This window comes from Oncorhynchus kisutch, linkage group LG15 (assembly GCF_002021735.2).
Source record: "Oncorhynchus kisutch isolate 150728-3 linkage group LG15, Okis_V2, whole genome shotgun sequence".
In the NCBI taxonomy this organism is placed as follows: domain Eukaryota; kingdom Metazoa; phylum Chordata; class Actinopteri; order Salmoniformes; family Salmonidae; genus Oncorhynchus; species Oncorhynchus kisutch.
The window spans coordinates 48966792-48991085 of record NC_034188.2 but is presented as its reverse complement, the minus strand read 5'-3'; the positions used below and the strand labels follow the sequence as shown (position 1 = coordinate 48991085).

Below are 24294 nucleotides of genomic sequence, written 5' to 3'. Positions count from 1 at the left end.
GGTGAACAATGAGTACAGGAGGGAACTGAGCACGCACCCCTGAGGGGCTCCAGTGTTGAGGATCAGCATGGTATATGTGTTGCTACCTATCCTTACCACCTGGAGGCGGCCCGTCAGGAAGTCCAGGATCCAGTTGCAGAGGGAGGTGTTTAGTCCCAGGATCCTTAGCTTAGTGATGAGCTTTGAGGGCACTATGGTGTTGAACGCTGAGCTGTAGTCAATGAATAGCATTCTCACGTAGGTGTTGCTTTTGTCCAGGTAGGAAAGGGCAGTGTGGAGTGCAATAAGAGATGGCATCATCTGTGGATCTGTTTGAGCGGTATGCAAATTGGAGTGGGTCTAGGGTTTCTGGGATAAGGGTGTTAATGTGAGCTATTACCAGCCTTCAAAGCACTTCATGGCTACGGACGTGAGTGCGACGGGTCTGTAGTCATTTATGCAGGTTTCCTTAGTGCTCTTGGGCACAGGGACTATGGTTTTCTGCATGTGTTATGACGTTTTCAATTGAAGTGTTACCATATATTTGTAGGTTTCTACTGTTTGGAAGGGTCCCAGAGTGCTGCCCCGATGTCAGGTGTATTTGGAGGTGTTTGCAACCCAGGCCACTACTGTGAGAGTGGGACCAGTGTGCCTGCATCCTGCCCTGCTGGCACCCATCACAATAACACCGGAGGGAAGAAGAGTGATGACTGCAAGCCATGTCCTGATGGTAACTTAATGATCTTCAGAGAGATGTGAGCTGATGACATTTTTAAAATTGTACGGATGCCCCATCACTCTACTACTACGATTAGTTTGTCTTGGCTGTTTAAGAAATCTGTATCTCCTGGCTCATAGACTACTTTCAGGATAAGGAACCATCTAACATTCAGTTGTAAAATACTGAACTTGTCCTTTTTGATCAGCAAATAATGACATTCGGATGTAAAGATTTCTCTGTGAAACGTCCATACATTGTATCTCATCTGTTCTCATCTCTCAAAAACCAAACTGCATACAGTATTTGATGTTGTTTGTGACATTGTAGGTTGGTTCCAGGACTTGGAGGGCCAGAGGGAGTGTAAGCCCTGTCCCCCTGGCTCTCACTGCCTGACCACCAACACAACTGGCAGCACCAGTGGCCCCATCACCCCTCTGCCCTGCCCAGCTGGCTATGTCTGCCCCAGAGAGAGCTCCTTCAGCCAACCCTACCCCTGCCCCAAAGGCACCTACAGCCCTACTCTGGGTCTCACATCCCTTGGTGAGAAATAATATACTATAGTTAGGGACAGGAGTTTTTCCAGACCAAACAAGGTAGATAGTTTATGTATGGCCAGGAGTTTTTCATCACAGCCAACAGCTGACCAGGAAAGACTCTTAGCCCTAGCTTTATCTCTAACAAGCGCCCAAAGGGCCCAGAGGTTTTCTTGGTCAGGTAATGCAGCAGCCAGGACAAAACTCCTGGCCATACATGTATTATCTACCTTATTTGAAATGGTAATCAGCCATAACCCTTTTGTTGTGTCAGAGCTAATGCACACGTTTGTTCCACTGCGGTTACAGGGGAGTGCTTGGTTTGTCCGGCGGGCCAGTTCTGTGGATCAGAGGGTCTGGTTGAGCCCACTGGACCCTGTGCTCCTGGATTCCTCTGTGTTACCAGGGCCACAGTGCCCAACCCCACCGACAACAGGACAGGGTCAACCTGCCCCCCCGGATCATACTGCCAACTAGGATTCAGAGCAGGTACAGTACAGAGGAATTGTCTCTACACTCTGAGGGCCCATACTCAGACTTGAGGTAAGTAGACCTCAAATGGACTTCAGTCAATAAAACATGGACTTACAGTAAGTCAACAAAAATTGGACCTAAGTCCATGGTAAAGTCAACTTATCTCAAGTCTGAGTAGAACTGAGTAGAACCCATAGGGCATTTGTCTTAAGATGTTTGTTGTTGTTATTATGATAAGAACAAATGGTTACCTGCTATGTGTAATTTTTTATATGTACACTACCGTTCAAAAGTTTGGAGTCACATAGAAATGTACTTGTTTTTGAAAGAAAAGCAATTTTTTGTCCATTAAAATAACATTAAATTGATCATAAATACAGTGTAGACATTGTTAATGTTGTAAATGACTATTGTAGCTGGAAACGGCATATTATTATATTATTATTATATTATATTATTATATATATTTTAATGGAATATCTACGTAGGCCTCAACTGGCATGTTCTTTAAATAGTACCCGCAAAACACCAGTCTCAACGTCAACAATGAAGAAGCGACTCTGGGATGCTGGCCTTCTAGGCAGTTGCAAAAAAAAGCCATATCTCAGACTGGCCAATAAAAATAAACGATTAAGATGGGCAAAAGAACACAGACACTGGACAGAGATATGGCTTTTTCTTTGCAACTCTGCAACTTCCCTGTTGACGTTGAGACTGGTGTTTTGCAGGTACTGTTTAATGAAGCTGCCAGTTGAGGACTTGTGAGGCATCTGTTTCTCAAACTAGACACTCCAATGTACTTGTCCTCTTGCTCAGTTGTGCACCAGGGCCTCCCACTTCTCTTTCTATTCTGGTTAGAGCCAATTTGCGCTGTTCTGTGAAGAGAGTAGTACATAGCGTTGTACGAGATCTTCAGTTTCTTGGCATTTCTCGCATGGAATAGCCTTCATTTCTCAGAACAAGAATAGACTGACGAGTTTCAGAAGAAAGTTGTTTGCTTCTTGCCATTTTGAGCCTGTAATCGAACCCACAAATGCTGATGCTCCAGATACTCAACCTGTCTAAAGAAGGCCCGTTTTATTGCTTCTTTAATCAGGACAACAGTTTTCAGCTGTGCAAACATAATTACAAAAGGGTTTTCTAAGAATCAATTTGCCTTTTATAAACACAACGTGCCATTGGAACACATGAGTGATGGTTGCTGATAATGGGCCTCTGTACGCCTATGTAGATATTCCATAAAACATCTGCCGTTTCCAGCAACAATAGTCATTTACAACGTTAACAATGTCTACACAGCCTCCGAAGTGGCGCAGTGGTTAAGGCGCTGTACTGCAGCGCCAGCTGTGCCATTAGAGACTCTGGGTTTGCGCCCAGGCTCTGTTGTAACCGGCCGCGACCGGGAGGTCCGTTTGGCGACGCACAATTGGCATTAGGGAGGTCTTGGCCGGTAGGGATATCCTTGTCTCATCGTGCACTAGCGACTCCTGTGGCGGGCCGGGTGCAGTGTGCGCTAACCAAGGTTGCCAGGTGCACGGTGTTTCCTCCGACACATTGGTGCGGCTGGCTTCCGGGTTGGATGCGCGCTGTGTTAAGAAGCAGTGCGGCTTGGTTGGGTTGTGTATCAGAGGACACATGACTTTCGGGAGTTGTAGCGATGAGACAAGATAGTAGCTATTAAAAACAATTGGATACCATGAAATTGGGGAGAAAAAGGGGTAAAAAAATAATAATAATTTAAAAAACAATGTCTACACTGTATTTCTGATCAATTTGATGTTATTTTAATGGACAAAAAATGTGACCCCAAACTTTTGAACGGTAGTGTTAGTTGGCGAGCAGAGGTTCTAATTTTTCTACGATTTAAAATTAAGTCCGTTTGTTTGAATGAATACCAACGAATCAAACTAGTAACTCATAGGTTATCATTGCGCAATTATCATTTTACCAAATTAAAAATTAAAAACGAGTCATGTCTGTATTGCTTAAACAATGTTCAACCTCGTGTTAATGGTGGGAAACCCTTGTAGGTGCTTGTGCCCCTGGGTTCTTCTGTGACTGGGGCTCCAGTAGTCCTGAGGAGGCCCTCTGTCCAGCAGGCTACTTCTGTCCAGGAGGAACTAGGACCCCCCTGGCCTGTCCTGCAGGGACACACAGCTCAGTGACAGGCAACAGCCACCAGAACAACTGTACAACATGTCCTGATGGCTACTACTGTCAGGGTGGGTGAGATGGTTGGGTTTCAACTTCAAACAGGATTATCAGTGTCATTTTAAAACCTTAAGATCAGTCATTAGTTTAACATTTAATTATATCTGATGATTTATTTCATGTTCGTGAAATTATTTTGACAATAAATATATTCCCTAATTCCTATCAATTGTGGTAATTCCAGTTGAATTCCTATATCTTGCGTTGGACATAGAATTTTGGTTCAAATTGACGCCAACTCTGTGGTCGAATTCACCAACCCTTTCCACTTCATACGTTAGCAGGATTCCGTGTAATGTTTCTCATGTCATGTGTGGAGCAGGAGAAGGGGTGGTCTATCCAGTGGTCTGTCCTCTTGGTCACTACTGCCCTCCTGGGTTGGCCGTGGGTGTGAAGTTCCCCTGTCCCCCTGGCACAGTGCAGAGCAAGCCTGGAGCCTCCAGCCTGGACCACTGTCTACCATGCCCTGCAGGTGAACCTTACACAGATCTATACATTACCACCGACTAGGGTTTCAACATTCCGGGTAAAACATATCTTTCACGTTTCAAATGACATCATCCTTTTCCCTATCCAGTGCACTCCTTTTTGACCAGAGCCAAAGTAGTGCGCTGTATGGGGGAATAGGGTGTCATTTGAGACGTACTCTCGTATGTCCACAGGGATGTTCTGTGCCCTACCTGGGCTTTCCCAGACAACGGGGCCTTGCCAGGCAGGATACCACTGTCGCCCAGGTGCCATCACACCCAATGCTACTGAATACGAGGTACCGTTGTAGTAATATTTAATGAGGAGGCACAAACAACAGTGGTCCCGTTTTGATATGTTGACTCTTTCTGTGCGTGCCATACCCAAGTACCCTACAAGGGACATTTTACCACACTGTGATGGGGAGTTGATCAAAAGCAATTCATGTTTCTTCGTTGTGTTGTTTTCCAGCAGAATTCTACCAGTAATAATCTGTGCCCCCGTGGCCACTACTGTCCAGCTGGCACTGGCTACCCTCTTCCGTGCCCACCGGGCTCTCTCTCCAGCTCCCTGGGACTGAGGGGCGTAGAGGAGTGCCAGCCTTGCCCCCCTGGGCACTTCTGTGACAAGCCTGCGCTGACCGCGGATGCCGCCCCGTGTAGCGCTGGGTAACAGAAAAACATGCTGCTCGTCTCCTAATGAGGAGCCCTCAGCTAATGCCTGAGCATAATGCAACTAAAGCTGATACAATTTATGTAGTTAATCTGGCAGTTTATCTCTCTATCTCAACTGACCTGGAAACAGAGGAAAGGAAATGACTCAGAAAATGCAGTTGTTATGCTCACTGAATTTATGTTCCTCTTGTGCTCATTGCTGTTAGAGAAATGAATAAAACAGACTCAAATCAGCCAATCAAGAGATACAGATTGAGAAGCATTTCCTGGCCATCTATTGTATATATCTACACTCTACAGTTTGTGGTTGACTCTTTCTCTCCTTATCTAGGTATGTGTGTCTAGGGGGTAGCTCCAGTGCCCACCCCTCTGATGGTCACCATGGTTACCTGTGCCCCACAGGGCATCGCTGTCCTGTTGGCACAGCTTCAGCGGTACCCTGTGAGCCTGGCACCTACAGTCCTGCCCCTGGTGCCGCCCACTGCCTCACCTGCCCTAATGGCACCATGTGTTCCTCCTCTGCCACCCAAGAGCCCTCTCTCTGCCCTGCTGGTGATTATAACAAATAAAATCATAATATTATAGAATGTAATATCACTATTACTTCTCAAATTAAATGTAGAAATTGCATCTTAATGTGAAGTAATGCATTTCAACACATTTGAATAGAATTCACATCATATACAAGACGCTTCATTGCCAGTTATTCACTAGTATGCTGTAAGTTATTCACAGCAGACGTTTTCTGCTTCTCTCCTTTTCCCACCCAGGTCACTTCTGTCCTGCCCGGTGTGTGTTACCCCTGCCCTGTCCTGTTGGGACCCTCAGTGAACAGACAGGAGCCCCCTCGCCCTCTGCATGCAGGCCCTGCCCTTCTGGGCTCTACTGCAGCTTGCCCGGCTCCTCACTACCACAAGGTCTAGTCAGAGAATAGAAAAGCAAAGAATAGATCTGTAGTAACAGTACTACACTCTTAGAAAAAAAAATGCTATCTAGAACCTAAAAGGGTTCTTCGGCTTTCTCCATATGAGAACCCTTTGAATAACTATTTTTTGTTCCAGATAGAACCCTGTCCACATAGTGTTCTACATGGAACCCGAAAGGGTTCTAGCTGTAAACAAAAAGGATTCTACTGGAACCAAAAAGGGTTCTCTATGGGGACAGCTGAAGAACCATTTTGGAACCTTTTTTTGTAAGCGTGTATATACTGCGCAGAGTTGGTGAACCTTTTGGCACTGTAATGCCATACAGATACAGTTGACAATTAATGATGTTGGTAATTGACAATTAATAATGTTTTTTTGTTGTTGAATAATTGGGGTCACTACATGACCAAAAGTATGTGGACACCTGCTCGTCGAACATCCAATATCACAAGCTTTAATATGGAGTTGCCCTTTGCTGCTATAACAGCCTCCACTCTTCTGGGAAGGTTTTCCACTAGATGTTGTGACATTGCTTCGGGGACTTGCTTCCATTCAGCAACAAGAGCATTAGTGAATTCAGGCACTGATTTTGGGTGATTAGGTCTGGCTCGCAGTCTGCATTCCAATTCATCCCAAAGGTATTCGATGGGGTTGAGGTTAGAGCTCTGTGCAGGCCAGTCAAGTTCTTCCACACCGATCTCGACAAACCATTTCTGTATGGACCTCACTTTGTGCAAGGGGGCATTGTCATGCTGAAACAGGAAAGGGCCTTCCCCAAACTTTTTCCACAAAGTTCAAAGCTCAGAATCATCTAGAATGGCAATGTATGCTGTAGCGTTAAGATTTCCCTGGAACGAAGGTGCCTACCCCGAATCATGAAAAACAGCCACAGACCATTATTCCTCCCCCACCAAACTTTAATTGCGACCAGCTTTACATCACTCCAGCTGGGGGGGGGGGGGGGGGGGGGGGGTGACATGTTTACTGTTGCCTTGTTTTATATTAAATATGAATTTCTTGCACTGATGACCATTGACTAGATGTTATGCAAGGAACCAAGCAGGAGAAGCAGACTGGATAGAGTATAGACGCAAACAGGCTGGTGTGATTCTGTGTTTGGTTGTTGTTACCAGGCCAGTGCCAGCAGGGCTACTTCTGCCAGCGTGGAGCACATAGTCCAGCTCCCCAGAGCTCAGCCATCTTTCCCAGGAACGGGCCCTGTCCTGTGGGCCACTATTGCCTTTCTGGGACCCTCTCCCCACTGCCGTGTCCTGCAGGCAGCATCCGAAACCACACCGGTACTTAGAGATACATCAGCGTGATAAGGATTCTTGCTGGGATTCAAGCCAACACAGATTAATGACCTGTCTACTGCGATGGACTTTTAAAGGTGATCTATGCTTGAGCTGACATCCACGGTGACCCAATCTCAGAGAACATCTGGGAATTGCCTTTAAAGGTCTATCACAGTGAGCAGGTTGTTCATTTGCGTTGATTTGAATCCTGGCCTTACTTAGTGCTGTTTTTTGTGTGTATTTTGTACAGTCGACTCCTGATAACTGCATATTGGTTCAGTGTAAACTACAAAGTGCCATTTAAAACCAGATACACCTTTTTTTGTTGTTGCTGATATTGGCATGTTGCGCTTTACTGCTAAATGGCATGCATTTATCAGGAGTCAACAGGGATCTGAACACTTACTGGCTCATGGCGGCACATTGCCTTGATTCAAAGATGTGATCTGAATAATGCTAAACGAATGTAAGAGTCTGAATGTCCTTTGTTACTGTTATCCAACAGGTGGGTTATCCTTAGACAGCTGCTCCCCTTGTCCCCATGGACACTACTGTTCCATTGAGGGCCTGGCCTCCCCCAATGGCCTGTGTGCTGCTGGCTTCTACTGCCCGTTTGACTTCTCCTCCACCACGCCCTATGCTTTCCTCTGCCCTAAGGTGAGCCTTGTCCTGCTTGCCTCACTCCTGTCCATCTGGACTACAGTAGAACCTCAAAGATTTGAACCTCACAATGTGCGGACTGACTGGTCAAAGGAATGGTCCATATCAAACCCGGGACATGTATTAAATGTTTTCTATTGTGGTTTGATGTGATTTTTGTCATTGCAGTGTTCTGAATGACCACCATTCCCGACGTGTTCGTATCTCTGAGGTCCTTTAGTAATGAATAATAATGGTAATTGAGTACTTTTCAAAGGGATCAAATCACTATTATTATTATTATTATTATAATTTTTTAACTTTTTTGACAGTTCTAGAAACAGGGGTAGATAGATGAGGAGGAGACAGTAAGAGTGATGTACGCAGGGATCAAACCCCAGTCTCTGGGGTCGATTGTGCTGCCACTCAACCACATCCTCTGCACCAAATCACTTTGACAAACTCAGCTCATCCATGTACAACACCCACCAGAGGAGAGCCCCAAATTGCTCCCTAATTCTCCATTTGGCCTAACCATTCAATGTTTATGAATCTGTAAGGAACAATATGATGATTCGCTGATTAAAACCCAATCAAAATAAACCGAGTGTGCAAAACATTGGGAACTTCCCCCTTTTGCCCTTAGAACAGCCTTAATTCGTCAGCGCATGGACTCTACACGTTTTTTGAAAGCACTGCACAGGGATGCTGGCCAATGTTGACTCCAATGCTTCCCACAGTTGTGTCAAGTTGGCTGGATGTCCTTTGGGTGGTGGACCATTCTTGACACACCCAAGACACCGATGAGCACGAAAAACCCAGCAGCATTGCAGTTCTTGACACACTCATACCGGTGTGCCTGGCACCTACTACCATACCACATTCAAAGGAACTTAAATCTTGCGTCTTGCCCATTCACCCTCTGAATGGCACACATCCACAATTAATGTCTCAATTATCACAAGGCTTAAAAATCCTTCTTTAACCTGTCTCCTCCCCTTCATCTACGCTAATTTCACTGGATTTAACAAGTGACATCAATAAGGGATCATAGCTTTCACCTGGATTCGCCTGGTCAGTCTATGTCATGGAAAGAGCCGGTGTCCCTAATGTTTTATACACTCAGTATATGTTGATGTATGCCGTTTTTTTGTGGTGACTTTCAATTTCAATAATTTGCAAGAGGAGCAGCATGACAGCAATGTGATTTGAAGGTATGACTACGGGAGACCGTACCTTTCCAGACACTTCAGATCTGCAAACACTAAAGGGTTAGGGCCAAGAGACTAGCTCTGAGACTACTGAAATGTCTCCCTACCCAGGGTCACTACTGTCCAGAGGGCTCTCCCCTGGCCCTGCCCTGTCCTACAGGAGAGTACCAGCCCAACCCAGGCTCTGACTCCTGCATCCCATGCCGCCCAGGCTTCTACTGTGAGGAGGCCATTGTTGGAGAGCCCTGGCCTTGCCCCCCTCACTCCTTCTGCCCTGCAGGTACACATACATTGGTTAAATGTTGGGCCAGGTGTTTTTCCTGACTATATGACCGTACCAGGAAACACTTAGGGGACCTAGATATGAACCCAAGGACTCTTAATTGACTTTGTCAAGGGTTCATTATTACAATGGTTCAGTTTTTCCTGGTCAGGTCACAGGATGAGGAGAGACTCGAAGCATTAGTTATACACACCATATTAAGTTAATATAGACTCACCTGGCCCATATCTACGAGAATCCAAATACGAAAACGTGATTACCATGCAACAAGCGTTACTAGGAATTGATCTAGGTGTGTAGGCCTACACAGAACCTCAACACCAACTGCAAAAAATGCAACCTTATCATACTGTTTTGACGTTTGTCTTTACCAGCCACCATGGTTCCCCAGCCGTGCCCCAACGGTACGTTCACCCCTTCTGACCAGGGGGGGTTACAGGAAGAGCGGGAGTGTCTGCCCTGCCTCCCAGGGAGGTTCTGCAGGTACGATAACAGAAAACTTTCTTCTCATTAACACTCTACAGTTACTCACTAAACTCTCAGCTACGTACCAAATAAGAAAGGACCTCAAGCATGTGCAGTTCGGTGATTATGGTTCAAGCAGTGGCGTGCTGTGGGCCTGGGGGCTGGGCCTTCAGTGAGGTCCTACACAGTCCCACCCAAATTAATCCACCTCTTATTACCATCATTATGATGCCATGGCTCTAGACACTATACATTTAGAAAGAAACGCAGTATAAAACCAGGCGTTGCGTCACCTTGAAATTGACATTTTTATTCATAGAATTGCAGGGGAAGAGTACAACACCTTTTCATTGTGCAGCTCCCGTTGCCCTGCGCGCTTGTTCGTTGAGCTGTAGATCCATTCGGGTGTCCCCAAAAGTTTTCAAAAGCACCATTGCTTGTAAGTGCCCAGCCGTGTCTCATTGCTGCCTTGGTTAGACAAGTGTGGCTCCAAACACCAAATCTATCACTTGCAAATAATAGGCATTCCCAGCAGTACAGTTTGCAGTGCTTCTCGGAGCCTGTGAGCCATTGATAGCGCTCGTAGTTGGAACTTTGAAAGTGGCGAACGAACCCCTTTCCCGCCTGTGACAGGCTTTGTAGCGTCGGCGTCGGGCGACCTCTCCTGACAATGTCTAACTTTTCTTGAAAAGTTTGTCTTGAGAATGGCGTTCTAATTATATCCTCGACCAAATCGATATCTTCTCCTCCTTCCGCCATTGTGGGTTAAAAAACATCTTAGTAGTACGCAAATTAAATAGTTTATCAAATTCAGTTTCCTAGTTCTGAGGTATACCTGCCCATATAGGACCTGCCTCTCAATATTGGTAATCCAATCAAAAGACGTGCGCGCACTACGCCTTCTAGCTGGCTCCTGTGTAACACTGGAGCCAGCCAGCAGGCGTACAATAGCCTGTTGGCACAACATTTTCATTTCCATTCCCTTTAAGCTACAAGCACCCGCACTGTTGATTCTGAAGGCCTGAGGGCAGATTTTAGACCCCTGGCAACACATGATGGCTGAATATGATTGGATAAAAGATCTAACATAAAAACCAGCCCTCCAAATCTCAACCTGGGGCTGGAAGCAGTGCAACCAAGAGGAAAGCTATGAAATGAAGAGTATAACTCTTACTCTGGGGAATAATTTAATACATATTTGTGGGAAAATATATTTTAAACGTTTTTTTATTCTGATGATGTTTAGGCCAGCAGAGAAGGCCTTGCTGGCCCTGACGGCCCACCACTGGGTTCAAGAGAGGGTTTTACTGTAATTTAATTATGCCAATGTGTTTTCATTAATTGAAAACCCTTAATCTATTTTATGAGAATTTGTAAGATTCTTGTTTGCATAAAATAGACGGAGACCAGTCTTTTCGATAACAGGTAACAGAATTTATTCTCGGAGTGCGCTGCCACTTCACCACGAGCAACAGTTTATATACAAAACATGACGTCATTTCATTGCTTAACAGAAACCCCTCCTCTCAACAGGGACAAAGTGAGGGGAAAAGTTCATTCTAACTTACTAACACACTCCCAGGTAACTTTTCACCCCTCAACATTATCGATCACCACTTAGCTGACAGTTCTAATTAACAGAAAACCTAGGAATGCACTCACTGTCTTATCTAAAAACCCCAGAGCTCAGTTTCGTCGGTTCAACCATAGGTTAACGACCGTATCTGTTTACACAGTCCACTTCTTTCTTCCTAGTTGGAATGGTGTTCATTAACTTTAATTACTCCTTGTCTGTGTCACACAATCCCATTTTATGAACTCATATTGTTCATCAGATATAAAAAAACAGAGTATAAGTTCACTTAGTTACAGTTCTATTTTAAATGGGGATATTGTTTATTCATTTATTCATAATAATTCTAACAGAGGGCCAATTATTAACATCTTTGAAATTGCTTATTTTGTGTACTGTGTGATTGTGGCCATTGCAATGCTGTTATATTGCACTTCTGCCCCACTGGCTATCAGTAGAATACTCATTTTGTGGTGTTTTTAAAGGTCTTTTACTATTATAAAAAAACATGCCATTTTCACTAGGTTATGTAGGCTATATGTAAAAAAAAAAAAAGAAAAACACCACAGTTCAAGAGTTAAATCAATCACCAAGAAATCATTATCATTTTGTTTTGGAAGGTCTCAAGAAACATTATGGAAATAGAGAAAATGTATTTAAAAATAACTGAATAGCATATTTTAAGTTGTATTATGTTACTAGTCTTTGCTTAGTAGCCTGAGCAATGTTGCCACGAATGCTTATGTGCTGAACGCATGGACAGCGCGGTTGCTCTTGGAAATATGTATATTTTTACATAGAGCTGAATTTTAAGTTATTTGACTGTGTCTGGGAAAGGGGACCTTCATGTACAAGTAATGAACTGGATGTTTGACGGCAGACACAAAGCAAATTTTGTAAATAAGAATTGGTTCTTCACTGACTGCCTAGTTAAAACTTTTTTTTAAATGCACTTCTTTTAAAGTCATAGGTAAGGTTGTGGTAAGATCCTCTGTGCCTGTATCCACAAAGCGTCTCAGAGTAGGAGTGCTGATCTAGGATCAGTTTTGCATTTTAGATCAAAATTAATACGATTATATGGACAGATCCTAGATCAGAATTCCTACTCTGAGATGTTTTGTGGATACGGTCATTAATAATGTGCTGTAACTATTCTAACTGTAGGGCTGGTAAGATCAAGGGCCATTGTGCAGCAGGGTATCTGTGTATGTCTGGCAGCTCTGAGTTCACGCCACAGGGGCCTCACTCCAACTGGAGCCAGTGTGAATGGGGGATGCAGTGTGCCGGCCCCTGTCCAGCAGGTGGGTCACTTATGAGTTGTTCAAAAACAGGACAATATACAATGTTTATTTAAAAGTCCAAGATTACAAGGGGGTCATTTATTGGCCATCTATTGGATATGAGAGATTTTGGCTTACGATTTTGGAGTTCCTGTGTTTATATGTTTTGTTGTTACAGTACTTGGTTATACAGGTCTGAGTATCGATTTTCATGTGTAATGATTGGGAGTCTTTGTTGTCTCAGGATTCTACTGCCCAGAAGGTTCAGAGAAGCCTGAAGTCTGCCCTGATAACACTATCAGAGTTTTACCTGGAGCAGCCAATATCCATGATTGTCTGTCTTGTCCACCACAGCACTGGTGCAAAAAAGGTCATTATAACGCCAAATAATAATGATGCCTTATAATGCTTATTCTTTCTTCCCATTTTAATCAAAACATTGGAGTTCAAAGACATGTTGTACTATGAGACACCAGACCTAGGTTAAAATAATATTTGAGATCTTTCAACTATTTTTGGGACATTTATATTGGTTCCATTGCAACAGGCAGCTCAATCTAGCACGGTTAAATAATTTAAAATGATTTCAAATAGCATTTGAAGCCATGTCTGCGAGGCACCCTTAGTGTTTTATCCACGAACCAGACATTTTTAGAATTCCATTGAACTCTTCTACAGGTGACCCTGTCCTGCACCTGTGTCCTGCTGGTCACTACTGTGATGGGGTGGTTGGTAGTGACTACGAGGGAGGGACTGAACCCAGGGAATGTCCGTTATTTACCTACAGATCCACACCCGGGGCAGCCAGCAAGGGGGACTGCCACCCCTGTCCCCCTGGATTCTACTGTAACTCTACAGGTCAGACTGAAACACCTTAGACTGCAATATCTTACAATACCATTACTGTAGCATTGGGGCGACAGGAAGCCTAGAGGTTAGAAAAGCGGGCTAGCAACCGAGGGTTGCCGGTTGGACAGGGAAACAATGTCTGACAAGGAAAACATTTAGGTCAGGGGAAAAAATGTGTCAGGGAAAATGTCTGACAGGTGATAAAATCTGGTCCTACATGCCATCTCCTACCGTTTTGCCCTTGAGCAAGCCACTGAAACCCTAAGCTGCTCAACGGGCTCCATAGCGTGTCTTTCCTTCTCCAACCTCTCCGACTTCTGCATGTGTATGTGTCTTTTGGAGGGGTTGGAGTAAAGCAGAAGGCAAGTTTCTGTTAGACACAATAATACACTCTTTTTTTCATTGATTCTAAAGTTCCCCCGGGAAAGACAACATTCCTTTAAGTCTTGAAATAGGAGAGCAGTGGTGGGTAATGAGCCATAATAAGGGGAATTTAAAACACATTTTCCTGGGGCGACACAAATGAGTACCCTGTGGATTTACACATAACTAAAGTTAATTTACTTTCCTTGACAAACCGCATACCATTAGAACTACAATTATCTTCCAACCCCATTGATTTACATTTGAATAAAGCTGTAGTGTAATCATTAGGCTCAAATCACCAGCGGACTTTTACAGTGTTTGCTCTCCCTGGGTTATTTTTTTCAGGTTTTACAGATTACTCTGGCTACCCCTGTCTCCCGGGCTACTGGTGCAGTGGCACTGGTCTACCTATACTATGCCCTGCGGGTACCATGAGGCCCCTTCCAGGGGCGGCAGCTGCCAGTCAGTGTGAGCCGTGTGCGGGGGGCACCTACTGCCCAGACCCCATGTCCACAGGGCAGCCCAACATTGCTGGAATCTCCTGTAGAGCCTCGTTCCAGTGTCCCCCTGGTAGGTGATGATTTATGTCTTAGGGCCAGGAGTTTTTCCTGACCATGTGCGACTTGACTTGGGAAAATTCCAGGCCTTAGTTAAGTCTTTTTTTTGCTGACCAAACAACCGTACAAAGGGAAACCCCACTTTCAGTAAGTATGAGGGCTCAGAGTTTTTCCTGATCTAGTGTGTGTGTGTGTGTGTGTGTGCATGCATGTATGTTGGTTAGGTGCGGTCTCAGAGAGGCTGTGCAAGGCTGGCTCTTACTGTGGGCCCCAGACTGCAGAGCCTGAAATCTGTCCTGAAGGCTACCTCTGTCCAGAGGGATCTCACACCTACAACACACCAAACCAAGTGTGAGTAGGCCTAACTCAAAACCTGATGTAATCAAATCAAATCAAATCAAATGTATTTATATAGCCCTTCGTACATCAGCTGATATCTCAAAGTGCTGTACAGAAACCCAGCCTAAAACCCCAAACAGCAAGCAATGCAGGTGTAGAAGCACGGTGGCTAGGAAAAACTCCCTAGAAAGGCCAATACCTAGGAAGAAACCTAGAGAGGAACCAGGCTATGTGGGGTGGCCAGTCCTCTTCTGGCTGTGCCGGGTGGAGATTATAACAGAACATGGCCAAGATGTTCAAATGTTCATAAATGACCAGCATGGTCGAATAATAATAAGGCAGAACAGTTGAAACTGGAGCAGCAGCACAGTCAGGTGGAAGTTGAAACTGGAGCAGCAGCATGGCCAGGTGGACTGGGGACAGCAAGGAGTCATCATGTCAGGTAGTCCTGGGGCATGGTCCTAGGGCTCAGGTCAGTTGAAACTGGAACAGCAGCATGGCCAGGTGGACTGGGGACAGCAAGGAGTCATCATGTCAGGTAGTCCTGGGGCATGGTCCTAGGGCTCAGGTCCTCCGAGAGAGAGAAAGAAAGAGAGAAGGAGAGAATTAGAGAACGCACACTTAGATTCACACAGGACACCGAATAGGACAGGAGAAGTACTCCAGATATAACAAACTGACCCCAGCCCCCCGACACATAAACTACTGCAGCATAAATACTGGAGGCTGTAATGCTTACTCCAGTTCCTAGGCACATTCATTATGGTCCTTAACATTTATGCCATGATTTACTTTGAAGATAACATTGAACATCTGATCATTGGTCCTTCCACAGTTGCGCGTTTCCCTACTACTGTCCTGCCAACAGCTCTGCCATGCTGTCCTGTGAGGGGGGCTCCGTGCCCCTCAACACCAGTGGCCCCAGAGCCTCCCAGGACAGCAGCTGTGGGCTGTGTGAGGCAGGGACCTACCGACCTCGGCTGTCCCCACAACCTCAGTGCCTCACCTGCCCACCAGGGTACCACTGCCCTCCAGGTGACCTGTTTGTGCTACTTTTGGTTTGGTGTGATTGCTTCAGCAAGATTTAGCTATCCTTTCCACAATCTATCCGTCTTTCCAACCATCTTTTATCCATTCGTTCATTCTTCCAACCTTCATTCGTTCATCCTTCCAGTTTCCACTGATCCACCCATCTTTCAAAGTTGTATCTATCTACCTATACCTTCTTAGCCTCGTACGAACCATCCCTAGTTACCATGTAGGGAAACAGAATGTAAGCTTGCTTGTGAGACGAGGGTGGTTCGTATGAGACTAATACCTTCTTGCCTACTTAAATTAATCCAACGAACCATCCTCCATCCATCATACCGTCGTCTTCCTTCCCATCCACACACCTATCCATTCTTCAAGCCTTCCTTTTTCCAACATTTAGTCATCTATCTATTCTTCTTTCTTCATCCATTTATCCGTCATTCCATCCAACACACTTTTCATCTTTCTTGATTTCAAATGTTTCCTTAACCGTAAAGCTGATTTATTTTCTGTCCATCAGGGACAGAGCACTACCACAGCAACCCCTGTCCCCTGGGCTACGTGTGTCCGCTGGGCTCATCCAGTCCTGTCCCTTGCCCCCCTGGTTCTTTTGGTAATCTCTCCAACGCTGAACATGTGGAGGACTGCTACCCATGTCCAACTGATACCTTCAACCATCTGGCTGCCCAGAGAGCCTGTTTCCCCTGCGGAAGTTCCTCTACTGCACCCCAAGGTCCGATCAAACAGGTGTACTACACCATAAGGCCCGGGTGTTTTTCCTGATCACATAACCCGACCAGGGACAACTCCTGACCCTTTGTGTGTTTGTGTTTGTGTGTACGAGCGCATTTTCAGGTAACATAATGAGGGCCATGTGTTTTGGACTATCGTGTTACCTTTATTATTTAACCAGGTAAGCTAGTTGAGAACAGGTTCTCATTATTATTATAATAATAATAATAATAATGGTACCACTTTATTTTAAGGTACGCATGTGAACCACTAATTTGTAGTTTATAGGTATGTATATAAGTAGCTTATAAGGCCTTATTAGGTCTTATTAGCAATATGTTATGCCTTGATTAAGTGATTTGTTACTCAAACATTATAAGTCATGTAATACTGGCCAATCCGTAATACCCAAATTTTGAGCTGTAATAAAGGTATATTTATACTTAATAAAGAGCGAGTTAAACAGGAAACTGATTCTTAGTAAGCTGTCTCAATGTGGGACTAATAAGGGCAAAGTACCTCAAAATGTTTTCCCTATTCTGAAGTGTGAGCATATTTTTAAATACAGAATGATGTAAACAACTAAAGTTCCATATATATGAATGTGGGCTGTAAAATATTAGATTGTGAATCGCAAAGGGACACACCTCCCCATACCCTTGGGCAAAAGCATATAACGTTTGCCTGAAACTGAGGATTTGTGTAGTTTGATGACATAATAAATGGTTTCTTACTGTATATACAGTGCCAGTCAAAAGTTTGGACACACCTACTCATTCAAGGTTTTTTTTAAAATTTGTACTATTTTCTACAATGTAGAATAATATGAAATAACACATATTGAATCATTTATTAACCAAAAAATGTTTTTCAAATGTATATATATATAAAAAAAAAGAAATTGGAAATATCACATTTACATAAGAATTCAGACCCTTTACTCAGTACTTTGGTGAAGCACCTTTGGCAGCGATTACAGCATTACATCTTCTTGGGTATGACACTACAAGCTTGGCCCACCTGTATTTAGGGTCTTTCTCCCATTCTTCTCTGCAGATCCTCTCAAGCTCTGTCAGGTTGGATGGGGAATGTCGCCGCACAGCTATTTTCAGGTTCTCTCCAGAGATGTTTGATTGGGTTCAAGTCCGGGTTCTAGCTGGGCCACTCAAGGACATTCAGAGACTTGTCCCGAAGCCACTCCTGCATTGGCTTGGACGTTTGTTTAGGGTTGTTGTCCTGTTGGAAGGTGAACCTTCGCCCCAGTCTGAGGTCCTGAGCGCTCCGGAGCAGGTTTTCAACAATGATCTTTGCTCCGTTCACCTTTCCCTTGGTCCTGACTAGTCTCTCAGTCCCTTCCGCTGAAAAGAATCCCCACAACATGATGCTGCCACCACCATACTTCACCGTAGGGATGGTGCCAGGTTTCCTCCAGACTTGGCGCTTGGCATTCAGGCCAAAGAGTTCAATCTCAGTATCATCAGATCAGAGAATATTGTTTCTCATGGTCTGAGAGTCCTTTAGGTGCCTTTTGGCAAACTCCAAGTGGGCTGTCATGTGTCCTTTACTGAGGAGTAGCTTCTGTCTCACCACTCTATCACAAAGGCCTGATTGGTGGAGTGCTGCATAGATGGTTGACCTTTTGGATGGTTCTCTCATCTCCACAGAGGAACTCGGGAGGTCTGTCAGTGACGATCAGGTTCTTGGTCACCTCCCCTGACTCAGGCCCTTCTACCCCAATTGCTCAGTTTGGCCAGGTAGCCAGCTCTAAGAAGAGTCTTGGTGGTTCCAAACTCCTTCCATTTACACACCAAGACAGTCGTGAAGGGGGCACGACAATGCCTATTCCCCCTCAGGAAACTAAAAAGATTTGGCATGGGTCCTGAGATCCTCAAAAGGTTCTACAGCTGCAACATCGAGAGCATGACTGGTTGCATCACTGCCTGGTATGGCAATTGCTCAGCCTCTGACCGCAAGTTACTACAGAGGGTAGTGCGTATGGCCCAGTACATCACTGGGGCTAAGCTGCCTGCCATCCAGGACCTCTACACCAGGCGGTGTCAGAGGAAGGCCCTAAAAATTGTCAAAGACCCCAGCCACCCCAGTCATAGACTGTTCTCTCTACTGCCGCATGGCAAGCGGTACAGGAGTGCCAAGTCTAGGACAAAAAGGCTTCTCAACAGTTTTTACCCCCAAGCCATAAGACTCCTGAACATAAGACTCCTACCCATACTATTTGCATTGTGTGCCCCTCCCAACCCTCCTCCCCAACCCCTCTTTTTACGCTGCTGCTGCTCTCTGTTTATCATATATGCATAGTCACTTAACTATACATTCATGTACATACTACCTCAATTGGGCCGACCAACCAGTGCTCCCCCATATTGGCTAACCGGGCTATCTGCATTGTGTCTCGCCACCCACCACCCGCCAACCCCTCTTTTCGCTACTGCTACTCTCTGTTCAGCATATATGCATAGTCACTTTAACAATATCTACATGTACTTACTACCTCAATCAGCCTGAATTACTGGTGTATGTATGTAGCCTCGCTACTTTTATAGCCTCGCTACTGTATATAGCCTGTCTTTTTACTGTTGTTTTATTTATTTACTTACCTATTGTTCACCTAACACCTTTTTTGCACTGTCTCGGAGCTCTACAGACAATTACTTTGACCTCATGGCTTGGTCTTTGCTCTGACATGCACTTTCAACTGTGCGTCCTTATATAGACAGGGGCCTTCCTTTCCTTATCATAATCGTCCAATCAATTGAATTGACAACAGGTGGACTCCAGTCAAGTTGTAGAAACTTCTGAAGGATTGTATAATATATGACTTACATTTGATGTTGCCTCATATCAGTTTGAAAGTGTGCTTCAATAAGGCTGCATTTACCCAGACAGACCAATTTTGATCTTTCTAACCACTAACTGGCCTTTTCACCAAACAATTACCAATAATTAGGCAAAATAACAGACTTTGGCTGCCTGTATAAATGCAGCCTAAGTATCACATCTTGACTTAAATATACCACAGGGGCCTCTTCCTGCACCTGCCTTGGGAAGAACCGTGCTTTCCAGCACTCAGACGGCTCCTGTCTGTGTCGAACCGGCTTCATTTTCTACAACAATCTGGATTTCAAGATCTCCAGCTCTGACAGTGAACTGGACTGCCAGCCTGAGGTTAGATTCAGCAATCAGCGTAGTCGGATGCATCTCTGTTTGGCTGCTCGGATACAGATGTAACCACACATGACACTTGTCTGTTTTAAAACTGTTCCTTATGAGTCCATGTTTGTATCCTGCTGCACTAATGGAGGCAATAAGAGCAGGAACCCTCTCTGTGCTGTAGGTGAACAAGCGCTGCAGTGCAGGACAGGTGCGTCTGGCTGCATCCAGAGAGTGTGTCTCACCCTCTCACCACTCCTGTAACGTCACCTGTGGACCTCAGGGAGGGAGTCTGGATGTGGAGATGGGCATGTGAGTACTCTGTCAACACAACAGTCAATGTAATATACTGTATGCCTTTGAGTAGACACTTTTATCCAAAGTCAGTCATGCATGCATACATGGGTGGTCCATGTACCCACCATTCTGGCATTGCAAGCACCAAGCTCTACCAACTGAGCTGCAGAAGACTACAATTTGTATCATGTCCAATATTAGTATTTTACTGTTTGCTTATTCAAAACTATCTCTGGTCTATTGAATTAACTGTAATATTGTTTAATGTTACAGTTGTCCAGTGTCCTTTTATCAACTGTCCTGTGTGGCTCAGTTGGTACGAGTGTGGCGCTCACAACACAAGGTGGTTGGTTCAGTCCCCGTAAGGATCACAAATACTATGTACACTACTGTTCAAAAGTTTGGGGTCACTTAGAAATGTCCTTGTTTTTTCAAGAAAATCACATTTTTGTCCATTAAAATAACATCAAATTGATCAGAAATACAGTGTAGACATTGTTAATGTTGTAAATGACTATTGAAGCTGGAAACGGCTGATTTTTTTAATGGAATATCTACAGTCGTGGCCAAAAGTTTTGAGAATGACACAAATATGAATTTCCACAAAGTTTGCTGCTTCAGTGTCTTTAGATATTTTTGTTAGATGTTACTATGGAATAAGGAATACTAAGTATAATTACAAGCATTTCATAAGTTGTCCATCCGCCTCTTGAGGCTTGACCACAAGTTCTCAATGGGATTAAGGTCTGGGGAGTTTCCTGGCCATGGACCCAAAATATCAATGTTTTGTTCACCAAGCCACTTAGTTATCAGTTTTGCCTTATGGCAAGGTGCTCCATCATGCTGGAAAAGTCCTTGTTCGTCACCAAACTGTTCCTGGATGGTTGGGAGAAGTTGCTCTCAGAGGATATGTTGGTACCATTCTTTATTCATGGCTGTGTTCTTAGGCAAAATTGTGAGAGGGCCCACTCCCTTGACTGAGAAGCAACCCCACACATGAGTGGTCTCAGGATGCTTTACTGTTGGCATGACACAGGAGTGATGGTAGCGCCCACCTTGTCTACTCCGGACAAGCTTTTTTTCGGATGCCCCAATCAATCGGAAAGGGGATTCATCAGAGAAAATGACTTTACCCCAGTCCTCAGCAGTCCAATCCCTTTACCTTTTGCAGAATATCAGTCGGTCTCTGATGTTTTTCCTGGAGAGAAGTGGCTTCTTTGCTGCCCTTCTTGAAACCAGGCCATCCTCCAAAAGTCTTCGCCTCACTGTGCGTGCAGATGCGCTCACACTTGCCTGCTGCCATTCCTAAGCAAGCTCTGTACTGGTGGTGCCCCGATCCCGCAGCTGAATCAACTTTAGGAGACGGTCCTGTCACTTGCTAGACTTTCTTGGGCGCCCCGAAGCCTTCTTCACAACAATTGAACCGCTCTCCTTGAAGTTCTTGATGATCCGATAAATGGTTGATTTAGGTGCAATCTTACTGGCAGCAATATCCTTGCCTGTGAAGCCCTTTTTGTACGAAGCAAAGATGACGGCACGTGTTTCCTTGCAGGTAACCATGGTTGACAGAGGAAGAACAATGATTCCAAGCACTACCCTCCTTTTGAAGCTTCCAGTCTGTTATTCGAACTCAATCAGCATGACAGAGTGATCTCCAGCCTTGTCCTCGTCAACACTCACACCTGTGTTAACGAGAGAATCACTGACATGATGTCAGCTGGTCTTTTTGTGGCAGGGCTGAAATGCAGTGGAAATGTTTTTTGGGGATTCAGTTTATTTGCATGGCAAATAGGGACTTTGCAATTAATTGAAATTCATCTGATAACTCCTCATAACATTCTGGAGTATATGCCAATTGCCATCATACAAACTGAGGCACCAGACTTTGTGAAAATGTATATCTGTGTCATTCTCAAAACTTTTGGCCACGACTGTACATAGGCGTACAGAGGCAACTGCAAAACACCAGTCTCAACGTCAACGGTGAAGAGGCGACTTCTGGGATGCTGGCCTTCTAGGCAGAGTTGCAAAGAAAAAGCTATATCTCAGACTGGCCAATAAAAATAAAATATTAAGATGGGCAAAAGAACACAGACACTGGACAGAGGAACGCCAGCATCCTGGAGTCGCCTCTTCACTGTTGACGTTGAGACGGGTGTTTTGAAGGTACTATTTAATGAAGCTGCCAGTTGAGGACTTGTGAGGCATCTGTTTCTCAAACTAGACACTCTAATGTACTTGTCCTCTTGCTCAGTTGTGCACTGGGGCTTCCTTCTCCCCTTTCTATTCTGGTTAGAGCCAGTTTGCGCTGTTCTGTGAAGATCTTCAGTTTCTTGGCAATTTTTCGCATGGACAAACCTTCATTTCTCAGAACAAGAATAGACTGATGAGTTTCAGAAGAAAGTTCTTTGTTTCTGGCCATTTTGAGCCTGTAATCGAACCCACAAATGCTGATGCTCCAAATACTCAACTAGTCTAAAGACGGACAGTTTTATTGCTTCTTTAATCAGGACAACAGTTTTCAGCTATGCTAACATAATTGCAAACGGGTTTTCTAATGACTAATTAGCCTTTTAAAATGATTTACTTGGTTTAGCTAACACAACGTGCCATTGGAACACAGGAGTGATGGTTGCTGGTAATGGGCCTATGTACATATTCCATTAAAAATCAGCCTTTGCCAGCTACAATAGTCATTTACATCCTTAACAATGTCTACACTTTATTTCTGATCAATTTGAAGTTATTTTAATGGACCAAAAATGTGCTTTTCTTTCAAAAACAAGGACATTACTAAGTGACCCCAAACTTTAGAACGGTACTGTAAGTCGCTTTAGATAAAAGTGTCTGTTCAGTCATATTTGTTTATAAGCAGATCTATTTTATATTAATCTATCCCATGATGTATAGTAGTACATATACTGTAAATTCCTCCTACTTCCAACTCAGTAGCTTAAAGTCTATCTTTCCTCATCAGCTGCCACTGTGAGCGCTACGTATCAGCAGAGGAGCTGTGCAACACCTCGTGTCTGTCCAGACTGCCCCACATCTCTGCCAGGCTCTCCCCAGATGGACAGCTGCTGCTGGGGATCAAAGAGCCAGATGAAAGCCGAGTGTGGAGCAGAGTGAGCACCACCACCACCAGCCACCACCGCATGCTTACTGGACAGCCTTTTGGCCCTATCCATTTGGATCTTTCTGAGAGGTCACACACTCTCGGGACCTGACCTCCATCACATGACTGTGCCCAAGATTGCTTCAGTAGCCTCAAAATCATGCTGTATGTGCTATAGCCAACTATGGTGTCGTTGTGATGGCATGACATGTATGACACATGGTAATGTTTGAAAACTAGAGTTAGCTTCAGCACATACAGTATGGACACAGAGATAGCTGCAGTGTGATCAGGGTTGGGGAGTAACGCATTGCATTACATCTGTTACATGTAAGGGATGACAAAAAAACGGTAACAGTAATCCTTTACATCAACAAACATATTGTAATCAGATTACAGATACTTTAGAAAAACGACATGATTACTTCGAGGATTACTTTTGACACTTCTCTGTTTTCTCAATGTCATTCAAATCACCATTGAAAAAAGGCACATTTCTAAGTGACCCCAGTTTAAGTTTGTCAGAGACCACAATGATGACACACCAAATGTGCTTGATGGATCACAGGAAAGGAGCAGGAATAGGCTTTTGTGGGCTACAGTCCAAGCTATGTCTTCCAATGGTGCGACTGCTGTCGGCATCCAAAGATTATCCAATTTGAATAAACACTTGGTGGTAAGGATGACAGTAGTGGTGTAGTCTACGGCGATACGGATATCACTTACTATTGACAGCTAAATTGCGCATTGATGTGAATCACACTGCTGCGCTCTCATTTAGCTGTTTGCTCCTTACGGACTGTGGTTGTTGTGGACGGCTGTTCACAAATCTAAATGTGTATTTGAACCCAATATTGGTTGAGTTCAAGAAGTTTAAGCTGCCTATCAATCGTTGTTTTTGAAACCAATCGACAGCCACTGAAAAATGGGCTCCCTCAATAGCTGTGTAGTGTGGATCCCGGCCTATGGAATAAAAGTGGGGCTTTAATTGCTCAATCTAATTCATGCCGATAAAAATATAAATCCATAGGCCTAATGGATACATCCTGAAACTCGCACGCTTTTGATAGACTTAAATGGGCAACCTGTAGTTGCTACATCCATTGT

The 24294-nt window shown here is 44.4% G+C and overlaps 1 protein-coding gene across 1 annotated transcript in view; it reads left to right on the top strand.

The window, feature by feature from the left end:
- Positions 1 to 24294, top strand: part of LOC109904756 (neurogenic locus notch homolog protein 4) — a 32005-nt gene that overhangs the window by 1953 nt on the left and 5758 nt on the right. The window contains exons 2-24 of the mRNA XM_031791409.1: positions 530 to 709; positions 1028 to 1240; positions 1543 to 1722; positions 3738 to 3929; positions 4241 to 4390; positions 4581 to 4684; positions 4858 to 5054; positions 5392 to 5612; positions 5831 to 5977; positions 7120 to 7284; positions 7787 to 7938; positions 9243 to 9411; positions 9789 to 9897; positions 12617 to 12753; positions 12977 to 13102; positions 13411 to 13590; positions 14293 to 14517; positions 14729 to 14855; positions 15679 to 15878; positions 16396 to 16608; positions 19645 to 19790; positions 19960 to 20087; positions 23050 to 23197. Of these exons, the coding sequence (XP_031647269.1) occupies positions 568 to 709; positions 1028 to 1240; positions 1543 to 1722; positions 3738 to 3929; positions 4241 to 4390; positions 4581 to 4684; positions 4858 to 5054; positions 5392 to 5612; positions 5831 to 5977; positions 7120 to 7284; positions 7787 to 7938; positions 9243 to 9411; positions 9789 to 9897; positions 12617 to 12753; positions 12977 to 13102; positions 13411 to 13590; positions 14293 to 14517; positions 14729 to 14855; positions 15679 to 15878; positions 16396 to 16608; positions 19645 to 19790; positions 19960 to 20087; positions 23050 to 23197 (3771 nt within the window). The 5' untranslated portion in view covers positions 530 to 567. The remainder of the gene's footprint in view (positions 1 to 529; positions 710 to 1027; positions 1241 to 1542; positions 1723 to 3737; positions 3930 to 4240; positions 4391 to 4580; positions 4685 to 4857; positions 5055 to 5391; positions 5613 to 5830; positions 5978 to 7119; positions 7285 to 7786; positions 7939 to 9242; positions 9412 to 9788; positions 9898 to 12616; positions 12754 to 12976; positions 13103 to 13410; positions 13591 to 14292; positions 14518 to 14728; positions 14856 to 15678; positions 15879 to 16395; positions 16609 to 19644; positions 19791 to 19959; positions 20088 to 23049; positions 23198 to 24294) is intronic.